Here is a 17,862-nt window from a genome sequence, read left to right as displayed (position 1 = left end):
GTCTATATGCTCTATCTATATTACTAAGTGAATAGAACTAACAGCACGCCAAGTGCCTCCTTTTGTGCCAGGTACACAGGTAATTTCCCATGCAAGATTACATTTAAATCTAACAACAATTCTGAGTTCCATTTCTAGAGGTGAGGAAATTGTGGCTCAGAGATTAAGTGACTTGCCCATGGTCATACGACTAAGCAACAGCAGAATTCAAATCTCAAAAGCCACATCTGTCCTGACTCAAAGTCAGACACCATATTGTCCTAAACTTAAAAAATAAAACAAACAATAACATCAGTGCTCAAGACAATTCCAACTGCTTTCTAAGTAAGACATTGGAACTTCACCTATATTTTACCCCCAAAAAATTATGTTATAAATACTCAGGATTAGGTTTTCAGACAAATTCACCAAAACTTATTCAAGCCATTATATAGCAGAAATCACCAGTACTAAAGGAAGATTGAGCCACGGAATCTCCTAAGATTCCTAATTTCAGAACTGCTCTAAGCAATAAAGGAATTAAGTAGGAAGTCTGTGGTGAGTCTGAGCAGGTGACAAAGCAGCATTTCAGAAAATTTTAAGAAAGCTAAGTAACGACTCCACTGGTTCCAGCAGTGCGGCAGGTGGAGGACTCAACAAAAAGATTTCTCAACAGTGAGTGCGGACGTCGGTGAAAGTGAACATTATTTGTTGTTGTTACACAACGCTAGCTTATGTCTGTTTTTAGATTGAGCACCATGTATGTGGAAATAGATCTAGGAAATCTCTAACAAACACTGAAATCTTTTATAACCTAATCCTGAATTAATCAGAAAATCCAATTAGCCTGAAAAATTACATCCTTCAAGCATACTCTTTTGTATAATATTCTACTTATATAACAGACGTTTTTAATATATTACCTATAGTGAAATTGAACATACAGTATGATTCTTAGTAAATACATAAATATATGTACGCATGGTTAAAATTTGTATTTTTAAATACAATAAACAACTATATTAACAGTCCACACATTTGGGAATAAAAACTAAAAGGAAATATTTAAATGCTTTTCAATTAGCAACAAAGCTTAAATCTACAACAAATTAGAGAACTGGTTTTGTGAACCTAGTATACGATAATACCTCAAAATGTTGGCTGATGAACTGTTGCATATGTAAAATTTTCCAGATTAGTTTAAGATTAGACTTCAAATGCCAGAAATGCATTAGCTTATCACTATCAATGAAGAAACACTTTCTATAAACATTATCTGCTAACATAAAAAGGTAGTATGGAACATAATTGAAACATTTCTAGATTTATGGTCATCATCATAAATATTCACCTTGTATTTTAAAAAAAAATGAGACTCTAAGCTTTATAAGCTTTCTGGCGTTATCATGTTTCCTTCTGACATTTTGTCAGCCTCGTAGACGAAGGTTACCCTTCTACTCTCCAGTTTCAGACCACACTTTCTAACTACACAGAACTGGGAAACTTCATTCCCCAAACTGGTAAGACACATATATTAAAGGAGCAGTAATGAGATCATGAGAGAAAAAGAAGGCATCAGGAGCAAAGTGTATGATTTTTAAGGCTGTTTTAAGGTTTGGAGCTCTGAACTAATGCTGATTTTCAAGTTTCAACCATTAGCATGAACTTTGAAATGACCTAAAAACTTGTTGCTCTAAGGAGGACACTGAATATGATATCCACTTTACTGGGAGTAGAGAGCCAAATTCAATTTTATGATTGTTGACTCAAATTCTGGAATCTCTGTATTGCATTACAACTTTTTACCCCCAACTCCACTAACAACATCATTCATTAAAGCCTATGCCACATCAAGGGTCACAGCACTTCTAGATCACCGTTTATCAAACAGAAACACGCATCCTTGATGGGACAGTAATCAGGGCTTACCCTTCCCCTTTGACATCCATGTCTTTGTGGGTAAACACTGGTGGTCATTCCGGAAGCATTTAGCATATCTACTATGTACCAGGTACTTTACTAGGCACCTGATATACAGAGATAAACAAGATATGGTATCTAGCATAGCCTGGAGACTATAGACTGACTAGTAAAAAGAAAGAAAAACAATCATAAATGCCATGAGTACAACTCAGGAAAAGTGCAGGGAACAATCGAAGCTCATGATGGGAGGATATCCCATAGAAGCCAAGACTAACAAGACTGTTTACAGGGCAAGAAAATTAATATGTAAAAACTACCATTAAAAACCTATCAATCACTTGCAATTCTGGGAAAAAAGAGTAAACGTACTTTTCCCTATTCCTCATACTAAGCACAAATAAAAATGCTGGACAAAATATATAAAACAAACACAAGAAGACTATGAAAGGTAAAGAAAAGGTAGACCAACTAGTGACCTCAGGAGCCAACGAACAACATGATGGTGAGTTCCCTGGGTTTACTTTTGGCTTCATATATCCCAGATTTGAAGAGAGAAATCAGCAACCCACAGACCAACAAATCCCTGCTGTAGTTAGCAAAGGGACCAGAAAAGGGGAAGACTAACAAGACTGAAAACTTTTAGATGTAACCACTCTACTCCAGCCAATGCCACAGAACAAACCAACAGTTCCACCCACATACCACCAGTTCCACCCACATACCACCAGCAATGGTAAGCAGGGAAACTAGATTTCTGCACTTGCCAGGCTAACAAGGCATCGCAAAACCCTCATCAGGGTAGTTGTTACACAATGCTAGTCAGAGAAGGCAGAGGAAAGAACCAGGGTAGTCATTACTGACAACAACAAGCCCCCCAACCTTCCCCCCAACACACACACAGAGGAGGCCTAGTGGAGAGTCAGAACTTCACACTGCCCAGTGACAAGGAGGCCATTCTCTAAACAATGGTGTTAGTGGAGGTCACATGGGCCAAGTAATGACGTACTTCAACCCCTCCCAACCCGGGAGGTAACAGGGAGATTTAGTGGGGAGCCAAACACTAATGAGGAACTCTTAGAGAAGCCCCAAAACACAGACATTTGAGTAATTTAAACCCTCTCATACCTACAACTACAGCAAATATTAAACACAGTCCAATTTTCTAGCCAGATTAACCTAACACCTCACACAAAAGGCCTATTGACTTCTGTTCCTACTGTCCCATATAAAGCGTCTGGCTTTCAACAAAAAAATTACAAGGCATAGCAAAAGGCAAGAAAAAAACATCTGAAAAGATAAAGCAAACATCAGAATCAAATTCAGATATGACAGAGATGTTGGAATTATCACAGGAAATTTAAAATAACTATTATTAATATCTTAAGGGCTATAAAGGAAAAAGTAGACAACATATAAGAACAAATGAGTAATGGAAGAAGAGAAATGGAAAATTTAAGACAGAATCAAAAAGATATGCTACAAATTAAAACAATATTAACAGAAATAGAAAATGCCTTTGATGCAGTGATCAATAGATTGGACGTGGCTGGAAAAAGAATCAATGACCCTGAAGCTGTGTCAACAGAAATTTCCCTAACTGAAAGCAGGATAAATACCAAAAAAACCCACAAAAAGGCCTATTATATGTGAACTGCAGAAAACCAAACACGAAGAGAAAATCTTGAAAGAAGCCAGAGGGAGAAAACCACCTTAACTACTAAAGAACAAGAATAAGAAATACAGCATACTTCCCATCAGAAAGCATGCAAACAAAAAGTGGGAAAAATACTTAAAGTGTGGAAAGAAAAACAATCACCAATAAGCAGTCTATATCCAGAGAAAGTACACATCAAAATGGAGCAGAAATACTTTCTTGTACAGAAAATTCAGCACTTCCAAATCCGCCCTGAAACAAACATTAATACTGTTAAGATAGCTTTACTCCCCAAATTATCTAGAGACTTTTGAAATCCCTATCAGAATCTTGGCCAGTTCCTTTGTACAAAACTGACAAGTTGATTCTAAAATGCACATGGAATTGCAAAGGAGCCATAACAGACAAAACTCTCCTGAAAAAGAACAATAAACTAGGAGGAATAACACTTTTCAATTTCAAAACTCACTACAAAGCAACAGTAATCAAGACAGTCTAGTACAGGCATAAGGATTAGACATACAGGCATAAGGATCAATGGAATAGACTAAGAGTCCAGAAATGAACCCATGTGTCTACAGTCAATTGATTTTCAATATAGGTACCAACCAAGACCATTCAATGAGGAGAAAAAATGGTCTTTTCAACAAATGGTCCTAGGACAACTTGATAGCTTCACACAAAATAAAGAAGTTTGGGGCTGGCCCTGTGGCGCAGCAGTTAAGTGTGCACATTCTGCTTTGGCGGCCCGGGCTTCACTGGTTCGGATCCTGGGTGTGGACAGGGCACCGCTTGACAAGCCATGCTGTGGCAGGGGTCCCACATATAAAGTAGAGGAAGATGGGCACAGATGTTAGCTCAGGGCCAGTCTTCCTCAGCAAAAAGAGGAGGATTGGCAACAGATGTTAGCTCCCTCAAAAAAAAAAAAAGTGAAGTTGGACCCTTACTTCACACTATACATAAAAATTAACTCAAAAGGATCAAAATTAAACAAGCTAAAACTATACAACTGTTAGGAGAAATACAGGACTAAATTTTCATGACCTCAGATTTGGCAATGGAGTCTTAGAAATGATACTAAAAGCATGAGCAACAAAATTTAGATAAACTGGACTTCATCGAAATGAAAAATTCATGCTTAACAGGACATTATCAAGAAAATGAGAAGACAATCCACAGAATGGGAGAAAATATTTGCAGACGTTATATTTCATAAGGGATCTTTATCTTGACTATATAAAGAATTCTTACAACTCAATAAAAAGACAAATAGCCCAAGTTAAAATGGGCAAAGGATCTGAATAGACATTTCTCCCAGGAAGATATACAAATAGTCAATGAATATAAGAAAAGATACTCAACATCATTAGTAATAGGAGAAACGCAAATCAAAGCTATAGTGAGATACCACTTCACACCCACATAAATAGCTACAACCAAATAGTCAGTACTGACGAGGATGTGGAGAAACTACAACCCCTCAAATATTGCTAGCGGGAATGTAAAATGGTGTAGACACTTTGGAAAATAATCGGGCAGTTCTTCACAGAATTACCCTATGACCCAGCAATTACACTCCTGGATATCTACCCAAGACCAACAAAAACATATATCCACATAAAAACTTATACACAAGTGGTTATAGCAGTACTATTCACACTAGCAAAAAGGTGGCAACAACTAAAATGCCCAATAAATGATGGACGGAAAAATAATAGATTCTTCTTCCACCATAAAAAGGAGAGAAGTACTGATACATGCCACAACATGGATGAATCTTGAAAACATTAGTCTAAGTGAAAGAAGCCAGTCACAAGAGGCCACATATTATATGATTCCACTAAAATGAAATGTCCAGGATAGGAAAATCTGTAGAAACAGAAAGCAGACTAATGGTTGCTTGGAGCTGGGGAGGACAGAGGAATAGTGGGGTGACTGCTTAAAGGGTAGAGAAAACTAGAGAACTCTGATGAAAGAAATTAAAAGCAAGTCTAAACAAATGAAGACATATTCCCTGGCCATGGACTGAAAGACTCAATAGTAGAAAGATGTCAATTCTTCCCAATTTGATCTATAGATTCAACACAATTCCAATCAAAATCTTAACAAACTGTTTTGTAGATATCAACAAACTGAATCTGAACTTTATATGGAAAGGCAAAGACCTAGAACAGCCAACACAATACTGAAGAGCAGCAAAGGTGAAGTATGCTTACTATCTAGTCCAACACTTACTATAAAACTACATTAATCCACACAGCATGATATTTACAAAAGAATGACACACAGACCAATGAACAGAATAGAGAGCCCAGAAATATATCCACACAAACAACCAACTGATTGTTGACAAAGGAACAAAGGCAATTCAATAGGAAGAGGAAAGTCTTTTCAACAAACGGTGAGGAACAATTGGACACATATATGCAAAAAAAAAATGAAGCTAGACAAAGACCTTACACCTTTCACAAAAACTCAAAATAGATCATAGATCTAAATGCAAAATGTAAAATCATAAAAATTCTAGAACTAAAACAAAGAGAAAATCTAGGTGATCTTGGGTTTTGGCAATGACTTTTTAGATACAATAGTAAAAACATCATCCATGAGAGAAATAATTAACGTGTGGACTTCATTAAAATTAAAAACTTCTGCTCTGTGAAAGTCACTGTTGAGAGAATGAAAAGACAAGCCACAGACTGGGAGAAAGTATTTGTAACATATATATCTGATAAAGAATTTGTATTGAAAACATACAAGGAACTCTTAAGACTCAACAATAAGAAAATAAGCCCAATTTAATAATGAGCAAAAGATATGGACACGTCACCAAAGAAGATACAAAGATGCAAAATTAGCACATGAAAAGATGCTCAATATTATTTGTCACTAGGGATGCAAATTAAAGCAACAATGAGATACTACACATCTCTTAGAACGGCTAAAATCCAAAAAACTGACAATACCAAATCCTGGTGAAGATGCTGAACAACAGAAACTTACTCACTGCTGATGGGAATGCAAAATGGTACAGCCACTTTGAAAGACAGTTTGGCAGTTTCTTACAAAGGTAAACACAGTCTTACCATACTGTCAGCAATCTTAGGTATTTACCCAAGGTATTATCCAACTGATCTTAGGCATTGATCCAAATGATCTGAAATGTATGTCTACACAAAAGCCTGCATGCAAATATATACTGCCATTTTATTCATGATTGCCAAAACTGGAAGCAACCAAGATGTCCTTCAACAGATGAACAGATAAACAAATTACAGCACATCCCTACAACAGGTTATTAAGCAATGAAATAAATGAGCTATCAAGCCATGAAAAGGCATGGATGAATCTTAAATACATACTACTAAGTGAAAGAAGCCTAATGTATGATTCCAATTAAAAGAGATTCTGGAAAAGGATGAGTGGTTGCCAAGGGTTGGAGAGGAGGAGGCAGGGAGGGTGAATAGGAGAAGCACTGGGGAGCAGGGAGTGAAACTATTCTGTATGATACTGTGATTGTGGATACACAACACTATGCATTTGTCAAAAGCCACTAACCGTCACAGCACAAAGAACAAACCTGGATATATGCAATTTTTTTTAAATGTAGGAATTTAAGGCTGGGCAGGGAATCCCAGAATAGAATGCAGAAAATGACCAAAAAACCTAACTTTATTACAAATGTATGAAACAATCTCTCTAAACCAGGTAGATGGAAAGGGAGCTAATCAAAGAAACTTTAAAAGTGAATGGTATCCGTAAAACCAAAAACAAAAAGAACCGCACATGAAGTACTATATTCTAGCTGAGGAAGTTGTATACCACAGAGGTTCGAGTTAGCATTTCTGATACTGCTCTACATGTATACTGGAACTGGACAATTATGCAAATGGATGGTGGATGGTGGGGGCCACATTTCTCAAGGTCGGAGGGGGAGTTCACATATAAGCAATGACCTATGTGCTAAAAGATTCGAGTTGAAGAATCCATATGAACTCATGTTTACCTTAACATAGATGCAGATGGTTACATATGGAAATATTTATAGGTATGTGTATACACACAGGTTAGCATACCAATGTGTATTTCTTTGCTCTGTCAGCTGAGAGGGCCTAGAAGCAATGACCTCCCAGTAGCAACAAGCACACTTGGCACCCAGATCTCGGTTTCCAGCACCATTCTCCAATTAAGGGAACCACGACTCCTTGGAGAAATGGCTGATTCTAGGACTGGGGCAAAGCATACAAAACATGAGCATGGAGCATTTTGTACTGCCAGAAAGTAAAGAAGCACTAAAACACACACACACCTGAAAGAGTTTCCAATAGCCAAAAGTGAAATAATTCAACAGCAGAATATAGTAGTATTGGATTACAATCCAAGGTATAAAAAAATACCTATGAGTCAATACAGATATAAATAAATGGTCAAAAAGATATAAATCTGCCATAAAAAATAATTCTAAATAATTTATGTAGAATCTATGCCTTCACTGAGGTGGGTTACAACTCCCCACTTAAGTATGGGCCACATATAGTGACTTCCTTCCAAAGACCATGGTGTGGAAAGGGAGAAATAAAAACCAACTTTACAATGGAAAATGTGACAAACACCACCTCATCAGGTGATCAAGGTCAATGTCAAAAGTGATAAATCAGGTTGTATTACCCTTAATATGATGCAATGAAAATGACTCTCCGCCTCTGTGGTCTTCCTCCCAAAAGTCTATAACCACAGTCCAATCATGAGAGAAATATGAGGCAAATTCCAATGTAGGGTCATTCTACAACACCTGACCAATACTCTTCCAAACTGTCAAGGTCATTAAAGACAAGAAAAGTCTGAGAAGCTACCAAAGCCAAGAGGAGCCCAAGGAGACAAAACTATTAAATGTAATGTGGTGTTCTGGAAGAGATCCTTGAAAAAGAAAAAGGACATTAGGTAAAAACTAAGGAAATCTGAATATGGACTCTAGTTAATAACAATGTGTCAATATTGGTTCATTAATTGTGACAAACGAATCATACTAATATAAGATGTTAATAACAGGGACAACCAGGGGTTGGCTATACAGGAACTCTGTACTTTCTTCACAATATTTCTGTAAGTCTAAAAGTGTTCTGAAAAAGAGAGTTCATTAAAAATAAGAAAACAAATCAACTGTATTTCTATACACCAGCAATAAATACATGAATGTCAAAATTAAAACACAATACCATTTACAATGACTCCAAAAAATTTAACACCTATGTGTAAATCTACCAAAATTGTACAGGCCTTATGCTGAAAACTACAAAATGCTGATGAAAGAAATCGAAGATGATCTAAATAAATGAAGAGACATACAATATATATGGATGGAAAGACTCAACATAGTAAAGACGTCCATTTTCTCCAAAGTGACATACAAGTTAATGCAATTCCTATCAAAATCCCAGCATGAAGTTTCATAGATAGAAATTATGCTAAAATTTACGAGGAAAAGCAAAGGAACTGGAATAAGGATTCCTGTGGCTGCTGTAACGACTTACACACAGTGGCCTGAAACAAAACAAAACAAAATTTATTCTCTTAAAACAGCTCTGGAAGCCAGAAGTCCAAAATCAGTTATCACTGGGCTGAAATCAAGGTGTTGGCAGGGCTGCATTCCCTCCAGAGGCTCTAGAAGAGGATTCTTTTTTTGCTTCTTGCAGCTTCTGGTGGCTGCTGGCATTCCTTGGCTTGTGGCCACGTCACTACTATCTTCACAGAGAGCATCTTCAAATCTCTCTCTGCACCATCTTTTTTTTTTCTTTGCTGAGGAAGATTTGCCCTAAGCTAACATCCATTGCCAATCCTCCTGGTTTTTTTTTTTCTTTTGAGGAAGACTAGCTCTGAGCTAACATCTATGCCAATCTTCCTCTATTTTCCTGTATGTGGGACACTGCTGCAGCATGGCTGGTGACTGGAGTAGGTCTGCACCAGGGATCTGAACCTGCAAACCCAGGGTGCCAAAGTGGAGCACACAGAACTTTAGCCACTCAGCTACAGGGCCAGGCCCTCTCTGCTTCATCTTCACATAGCCTTCTCTGTGTGTGGTGCCCCCTCTGCCTAAGGACATTTGTGAGTGCATGTAGGGTCCAGGATAATGTCCTCATCTCAACATCCTTAACTTAATCATATCTGCAAAGACTTCTTCCCAAAAGAGGTAACATTTACATGTTCCAGGGATTGGGACCTGGTATCTTTGGTGGATATTATCCAGCCTACTACAATAGCTAAAACAAGTGTGAAAAAGAAGAACAAAGTGGGAGGAATCAGTCTACTCAATTTCAAGACTTATTATATAGCTACAGTAATCAAGGCTGTGTGATATTAGGAGGATATATATATATGAATGAAACAGAACAGAGGGTCCAGAAATAGACCCACACAAATATGGCCAACTGACTTTTGACAAAGATGTAAAAGCAATTTGTTGGAGGAATGATAGCCTTTTCAATAAATGATACTATAATAATTAGATTTCCATAGGCAAAAAAAAAAAGAAACTTGATTTAATCTCACACCTTATACAAAAATTAAACTTAAAATGGATTATAGATTAAAACCTAAGATGTACAACTACAAACTTTTAGAAAAATATGGGGAAAATATTTAGGATCTAGGCCTACTGTGATGATTAATTTTGTGTCAGCTCAGCAGGGCCATATATTTGGTGGAACATTATTCCGGATGTCTTGTGAGGGTGTTTTGGGATGTGATTAACATTTAAATTAGTGAACTCTGAGTAAATCAGATTGCCGCGCCCCCCCCCCCATAATGTGGGTGGGCCTCATCCAATCAGTTGAAGGTCTGAATAAAACAAAAGACTGACCTCCCCCAAGCAAGAATAAATTCTGCCAGCAGACAACCTTTGGATTTGAACTTCAACACCGGCTCTTCTCTGGGTCTCCGGCCTACAATCCCACCCTGCAGATTTTGGACTTGCCAACCTCCATAATCTCGTGAGCCAACCCCTTGAGATAAATCTCTCTATCCATACATATACATATATAGGCGCGCACACACACACACTCTCTCTCTCTTTCTCTATTGGCTCTGTTTCCTTGGAGAACCCTAACACAGCTATGCAACAAGTTCTTAGATTTAAAACAAAAGCATGACCCATAAAAGGGAAAATTAATAAACTGGACTTCATCAAAATTAAAAACACTTGCTCTGCAAAAGACCCTGTTAAGAGGACGAAAAGACAAGTTACACACTGGAAGAAGATGTCTGCAAACCATATATCTGACAAATGGCCAGTGTCTAGAATATATAAAAAACTCTCCAAGCTCAACAGCACAAAACCAAACAGTCCAATTAGAAAATGGGCAAAAGACACACAAGAGCCATTTCAAGGAAAAGTATCTATTGATGGCAAATAAGCACACGAAAAGATGTTCAACAATCATTAGCCATTAGGGAAATGCAAGTCAAAATCAAGAGATATTATTATACACCTATCAGAATGGCTAAAATAAAATAAAATAAAAACAGTGACAACACCAAATGCTAGTGAGCATGCAGAGAAACTGGATTACATACACTGCTGACAGGAACGTAAAATGGTACAGCCACTCTGGAAAATAGGCTGGCAGTTTCTTAAAAAATTAATCGCGCAACTACCATACCATCAGCAATTATACTCATAGGCATTTATGCCGGAGAAATGAAAAGTTATCTTCACAAAAAAACATGTGAAATATTTATATATAGCAGCTTTGTTCATAATAGCTAAAAATTAGAAACCCATTCAGTGGGTGAATGGTGAAGCAAAGGATGGGACAGCCATACCATAGAACACCAATCAGCAAAAAAAGAACAAGCACTGGTACACACAATGACCTGGATCAATCTCCAGAGAATTATGCTGAATGGAAAGGCCAATCCCAAAAGGATATACAGCATATGCTTCCATTTATATAACATTCTTGAAATGACAAAATTATAGAAATGGAGAACAGATTAGTGGTGGCCAGGGTTTACACTGAGGGGTTGGGGTGGGAGGGAAGTGGGTGTGGCTATAAAAGGGCAACATAGGGATCCTTGTGGTGATGGAAATGCTTAGTATCTTGACTGTACCAATGTCAATACCCTGAGTGTAATATTATAGTAAAGTTCTGCAAGATGTTACCATTGGAGGTTAATTGAACAGAGGGCACAGGGGACCTTGCCGTATTATTTCTTATAACTGCTTGTGAATCTACAATTATCTCAAAATGTTCAATGGTAATATAAGTCAGAAAAATGAAAATTTTGCAGAGACATAAGGGAGTGGGGGGTGGATACTGACTGGGACGGGGCTTAGGGTTGGTTATAGAGGTGTATACATACAGACAAATGCATCAAGCTGTACATTTAAGATGAGTGCAACTTACACACTTGATTATATGCTATGCCTCAATGAAAAACTATTTTAAATTGTCATTTATTAATTTTGTTCTCTGTGAGAATGGTATTGATTATGTGTAAACATTTTTTAATTGTCTGTAATTTATCAACAATGAAGCCATGAGAACCTTTTAGCAGAAGCTGTTTAGGTGGAGTGGTGGAGCCAGAAGCCATACTGGGAGACGCTGAGGAGTGTGTGGGAAATGAGCAAATGCAGAAAAGCCAAATATATACAGCTCTCTCCAGAAGTTGCCAGTAAAGGGACAGGGTGATAACGAGATACTCAGAGAGGATGATATTGTTGAAGAGTTTTACTAAATGCTCATGGAAAAAACTTGGTAAATAATGAATCTAAAGCCATATGAGCACAATGGTACAGAATCTTTGCAAGAGGTTTGTGAAAAAGAGGGAAAAGCAAATATAAAGAGACTGCCCTTTGCGAGGAGAAGCAAGGTTTGCATTGTACTGGGGAGAAAGGTGATTGCTCATACGGGTGTACTTAGAGATTTGATGGTGGAAAAAATAAGAGAAGTAACACAACGATAGCTATATTTTATTGAATACTTACTATCACAGCTGGCCTCCAAGGAGGCCCTCAATGTCTTCGTATCCTGATATTCACAACCTGTGTTTTCTCCTCCCACAGAATAGGGCTGAACTGTGTCATCAACAGGATATGACGGTGTGCAACGTCCAAGATTCAGACATAAAAGACCACGCAGCTTCTACCTTGTTCTCTCTTGGATTACTCCTTCTGGGGGAAAGCTAGTCATTCAAGCAGCTGTGAAGAGGCCGAACTAGCACCATGTGACCGAACTATCTTAGAAGCAGCTCTTCCAGGCCCAGCCAAGCCTTCATAAGACTGCAACCTCACAAGAGACCCTAAGCCTTTAGAACTACCCAGTTAAGCTGCTTCTGAATTACTGACCCACAGAAACTGAGATAATAAATATTTACTGTTTTAAGCCATTAGATTTGGGAGTAATTTATTAAGCAGCCAACAGATACCTAATGCACTTATGTGCCAAGCATAGTTCTAAGCATATTAGATATAGTAACTCACTCAATCTTCGACATCCCTGTGATCCCATTTTCAGACGAGGATACTGAAGCACACAGAAGTTAAGTAATTTTCCCCAATTATCACACAGCTGTTAAGTGACAAGGAACCAGATTCAAATCTAAAGCTGGTGCTACTACCTGCTGTGCAGTACATCCTCCCCAAAGCCAAAGTGGTTTCTATCCCACAACTTTTATTTTTGCTGTGAAATAGAAGGCAACTTGATCTGATAAGAAAGCAGGGAAAAGCTAATGAATCAAAGAACTGAAGAAATTGGAAAAGGTTTGAAACAGGTGCCATGAAGAGTTAGGAAGAGGACTGGCAGAGAAATCTAATAGGATTTCCAAACAGTGTTAAGGGCCCAGGAGATGTTACAGGCCATGAACTTCCATGCAGTGAATTTAAGACGACCATAATGAAGAGAACCAGGATTGCTAGCATACCTAAATATAAAGTATGATTTGAAGTATGAAATAGCAGTGATGGCTGGATGGAATGGAAAACACATGCCTTTCCCAAGTCCCACTAGTTCAACAAGGAGCCATGTATAGAAAAATTCCAGGAAACACTATATATTCTATGTGAAAGTATCGCATAAAGACTGAAGAAAGTAAGTCTACTAAGACGTGATAAGAAACTGCCAGTGCTACTTCATGTAACTGCCGTGACCTCAAACATCAGATGTTTTCCTAGAAAAGATATTCCATGCTCTTGGATTGGAAGAATTAACATCGTTAAAATGTTCATACTTTCTAAAGCAATCTACAGATTCAATGCAATCCCTATCAAAGTTCCAACAACGTTTTTCACAGAAATAGAAAAACGAATCCTAAAATTTATATGGAACAACAAGAGACCCTGAATAGCCAAAGGAACCCTGAGAAAAAAGAACAAAGCTGGAGGTATCACACTCCCTGATTTCAAAATATATTTCAAAGCTATAGTAATCAAAACAGCATGGTACTGGCAAAAAAACAGACACCCAAGCAATGGAAAGATTTGAGAGCCCAGAAATAAACCCATACATTTATGATATGATTTTTGACAAGGCAGCCAAGAACATACAATGGAGAAAGGAAAGTGGTGTTGTGAAAAGTGGACGGCAACATGCAAAAGAATGAAAGTAGACCATTATCTTACACCACAGGCAAAACTGAACTCAAAATGGATTAAAGACTTGAATGGAAGACATGAAACTTCTAGAAGAAAATATAAGCAGTACACTCTTCAACATCAGTCTAGGCAGCATATTTTCAAATATCATGTATGACTGGGCAATAGAAAAAATAAACAAATGGGACTACATCAAACAAACTAAAAAGCTTCTGCAAAGCAAAGGAAACCATCAACAAAATGAAAAGACAGTCTAACAACTGGAAGAAGATATTTGCAAACCATTTATCTGATAAGGGGTTAATATCCAAAACATACAAAGAACTCATACATCTCAACAACAAAAAAACTAACAACCCAATTAAAAAATGGGCCAAAGATGTGAACAGACATTTCTCCAAAGAAGACATACAGATGGTCAACAGGCACATGAAAAGATGCTCAACGTCATTAACTATCAAGGAAACGCAAATCAAAACTACAATGAGATATCACTTCACTCCGGTCAGAAAGGGCTATAATTAACAAGACAGGAAACAATAAGTGTTGGAGAGGATGTGAAGAGAAGGGAACCCTTGTATACTGCTGGTGGGAGTGCAAACTGGTGCAGCCACTACTGAAAACTGTATGGAGATTTCTCAAAAAATTAAAAATAGATCTACCATATAATCCAACTATTCCACTGCTGGGTATTTATCCAAAGAACTTGAAAACACAAATGCATAAAGACACATGCACCCCTATGTTCACTGCAGCATTATTCACAATAGCCAAGACTTAGAAGCAACCTAGGTGCCCATCAAGGGACCAAGGGATAAAGAAGATGTGGTATATACACACAATGGAATACCACTCAGCCACCAAAAAGGATGAAATATGGTCATTTGTGACAACATGAATGGACCTTGAGGGTATTATGCTAAGCAAAATAAGTCAGAGGGAGAAAGTTAAATACCATATGATCTTACTCATAGGTAGAAGATAAAAACAACAATAAACAAACACATAGAGACAGAGATTGGATTGGTGGTTACCAGAGGAGAAGCGAGGAAGAAAGGGGTGATTAGGTGTGTGTGTGTGGTGATGGGTTGTAATTAGTCTTTGGGTGCTGAACACCATGTAATCTAAACAGAAACTGAAATATTACGATGTACACCTGAAATTTATATAATGTTATAAACCAATGTTACCCCAATGAAAAAATAAAGAAGACAAAAAAAAAAGGTTTTCCTGGAGAATCTTCCCTTTTTCCTATTTCCATTCAAAATGTCATAAGAAAAATTAAAAGCTATCGAAAAAACATACTAGCTCCATTACAATCAGATCACCCCTAAGAGCAGCCTCACAATTATTCACTGACTTAACGTGATGAATAAATCTTAAAATGCAGCCTTAGGCCAAAAATTTATCAATTTTTAAATTCACTTAAAATTAGATTTTTTGTAATACATTCAAGTTTCAATTTCATGCATGTGCTTTTAAAATTACTTCACCTTACTTGACAAATAAAAGGCATACACTAACCTCAAAATAAAGTTAGGTAAGGGAAAAAGAAAACTTGAACCACAGACATATAAAAGTTTCCACCAAGTGTGGATACTCAGACACTTACAACACAAAAGTGCATGAATGGAGGTAAAAGTTTATGAGCTCAATATTTTTTTTATATTCAAAGTTAATAAACATGTTCAAAAGAACAAGAGTTAGCAGTTGACATTCCAGTGACATCTTTCCTCATACATCCTTTATTACCTGAAGGGGACTTACCAGAAACAAGTCAAAAAGAGTACAGCTAGAAAACAAACTTTTTCTAGTAAAAGAAGTATCATTACTGGGTAAATTAAGTAAATCCTCTCTCTCTTATCCATAATCAACAGAGAGAAAAGAAAAAACTTTTCCACACTTAAAGCAGTCCTATAAGCACAAGAATAATTATGGAAACCACAAAGTGAACCTTTACCAACGTCACACGTTATTTCACAGCTTCTCTATCTTTTAAATCAGGATAGAACCCATGTACTATGAAAATACAAAGCAAAACAAACAATTGTGAACTCTCTCAAAGATTTTAATTAAAATAAAATCTATAATGTTGTTATTGATGTGTACAAGTATTTCATCATTCTACTTTTAATCTTACCCTTATCTGCTCAGTGGAGCTGCTGCTCAGTTCATCACCTGATTCAGAATCTTGAAGTATCCTTTCTGAGCCTTCTCCTGCTGAATCACAAGACTGTTCCTGGGAGAAGCTACTTTTCTCTACGTCCAAGAACTCCGGACCAGGAAAGTGACCAAATAAGCGTGTCCTATTCTGGCCGGAAGCCTTAGGAGAATGTGAGTCACTGTTAAACTTTCCATTATTATGGGTCAGGTCCAGGCTTAGGTTGAGAGTCTGACCTGGATTATAATTGGGCCCAAAATTCTGATTGGCATCACGAATGAGACCTGTTCCGTGAACAGACGAGGATGGCTTTCCAAAACTTGAAAGCTCAGGCAATTTGTTCACATTTTCTGTTGATCTCTGAAGATGCAGACTCTGTATCATTTTCATGGAATTATTTGGCAGTCCCACTGCCTGTTTAACAGGTGGCATTAGAGCTTTGCGGGTGACCTCCTTCACATACTGGGCTGGCACATAAAATGCTTTGGAATTCTCATCTGGTTTTACTTGCCACCAGTCATCATTGGTCTTCTTCACCAAGATGTATCGTTCCCCTTGTTTTATCACAATCTTTCTGTCCTTTGCTTCATATTCATAATCATATTCCACTTCAATATACACTTGTCCTGGAACAATCTTCCCACTTCTGTCAGCCATTTTTAGTCAGTAACATTCACCTCTCAGAAAGGATGGTATGCCACATTATGGTTTTATGGCTTTTGGATTAATATAGCTATTTTTATTTAAAAGGAGGAAAAGAATGAAGAAAAATGTTAATGTAGTCTGGATTTTTAATATTTGCTCACAAGCATCATATAATACAAGTCATTTACAGAACACTACCTTCAAATCGCGAACCCCAGAAAGTAAACACGTCTAACATTATATGTATTACCCTACATTAAAAACTCTCATTTTAACTAAACCAACATTTTTCAGTCATGTATGACCAAAACCAAACCAATGACTGGAACAGTAAATACACTAACCAGCCAGACACAAGACTATCAAAAATAAGAAGTGAAAAGGACTTTCCTTCTTTTCAGGACTACCTCAATCTCCTTCACTTGCTTACAAAGGCTCACTAATAACAGCTAATACGTCTTAGGTACTTATGAAGGGCCAGGCACTGAGCTAGGTTCACTGCATGCCTTACCTAAGACCCTGCTTAACACTGGAGCTGAATTTCAACCACCCTAAATTTCAATGACCCTGTAGTCTATTTTCTAAAACGATCAAGAGCATGAATGGGCTTAAAAAAAAAAGTTATCCAATTACAGAAGCTTCCTTTCCTAATACAAATGGATAAAAAGGACAGCACTGTTATCATTAGGCAAAATACACACACAGATAAAGAAGAGAAACTGCTGGCTTATTTTGTTTCCCTCTTATGTCGGCCTCAGGAGGGCTACAACCTTGTTAGGTTGAAGCCTACAAATGCCAACAAATAACCAGTCTTTTTACCTGTAAATGTTAAAAACCCATACACCCTCTCCCCATTCAAAGTCTATTAGAAATGGCCCTAAATTGCCTTGAGAAATCTAAGATTCACTTTTA

The 17,862-nt window shown here is 37.4% G+C and overlaps 1 protein-coding gene across 21 annotated transcripts in view; it reads right to left on the bottom strand.

Moving 5' to 3' along the window:
• Positions 1-17,862, bottom strand: part of ARHGAP12 (Rho GTPase activating protein 12) — a 118,296-nt gene that overhangs the window by 84,731 nt on the left and 15,703 nt on the right. For 19 of the 21 annotated variants that reach the window (XM_070601736.1, XM_070601746.1, XM_070601752.1 and 16 more), the window contains exon 3: positions 16,285-17,038. The exons of the other annotated variants lie outside the window; for them this stretch is intronic. In XM_070601736.1, the coding sequence (XP_070457837.1) occupies positions 16,285-16,962 (678 nt within the window). In that variant the 5' untranslated portion in view covers positions 16,963-17,038. The remainder of the gene's footprint in view (positions 1-16,284; positions 17,039-17,862) is intronic. 21 annotated transcript variants of the gene reach the window in all.

The sequence above is a fragment of the Equus przewalskii genome, chromosome 30, assembly GCF_037783145.1.
Source record: "Equus przewalskii isolate Varuska chromosome 30, EquPr2, whole genome shotgun sequence".
NCBI classification, from domain to species: Eukaryota; Metazoa; Chordata; class Mammalia; order Perissodactyla; family Equidae; genus Equus; species Equus przewalskii.
Note: the sequence above shows the minus strand (reverse complement) of the source record. Positions and strands in the feature narration are given on the sequence as shown.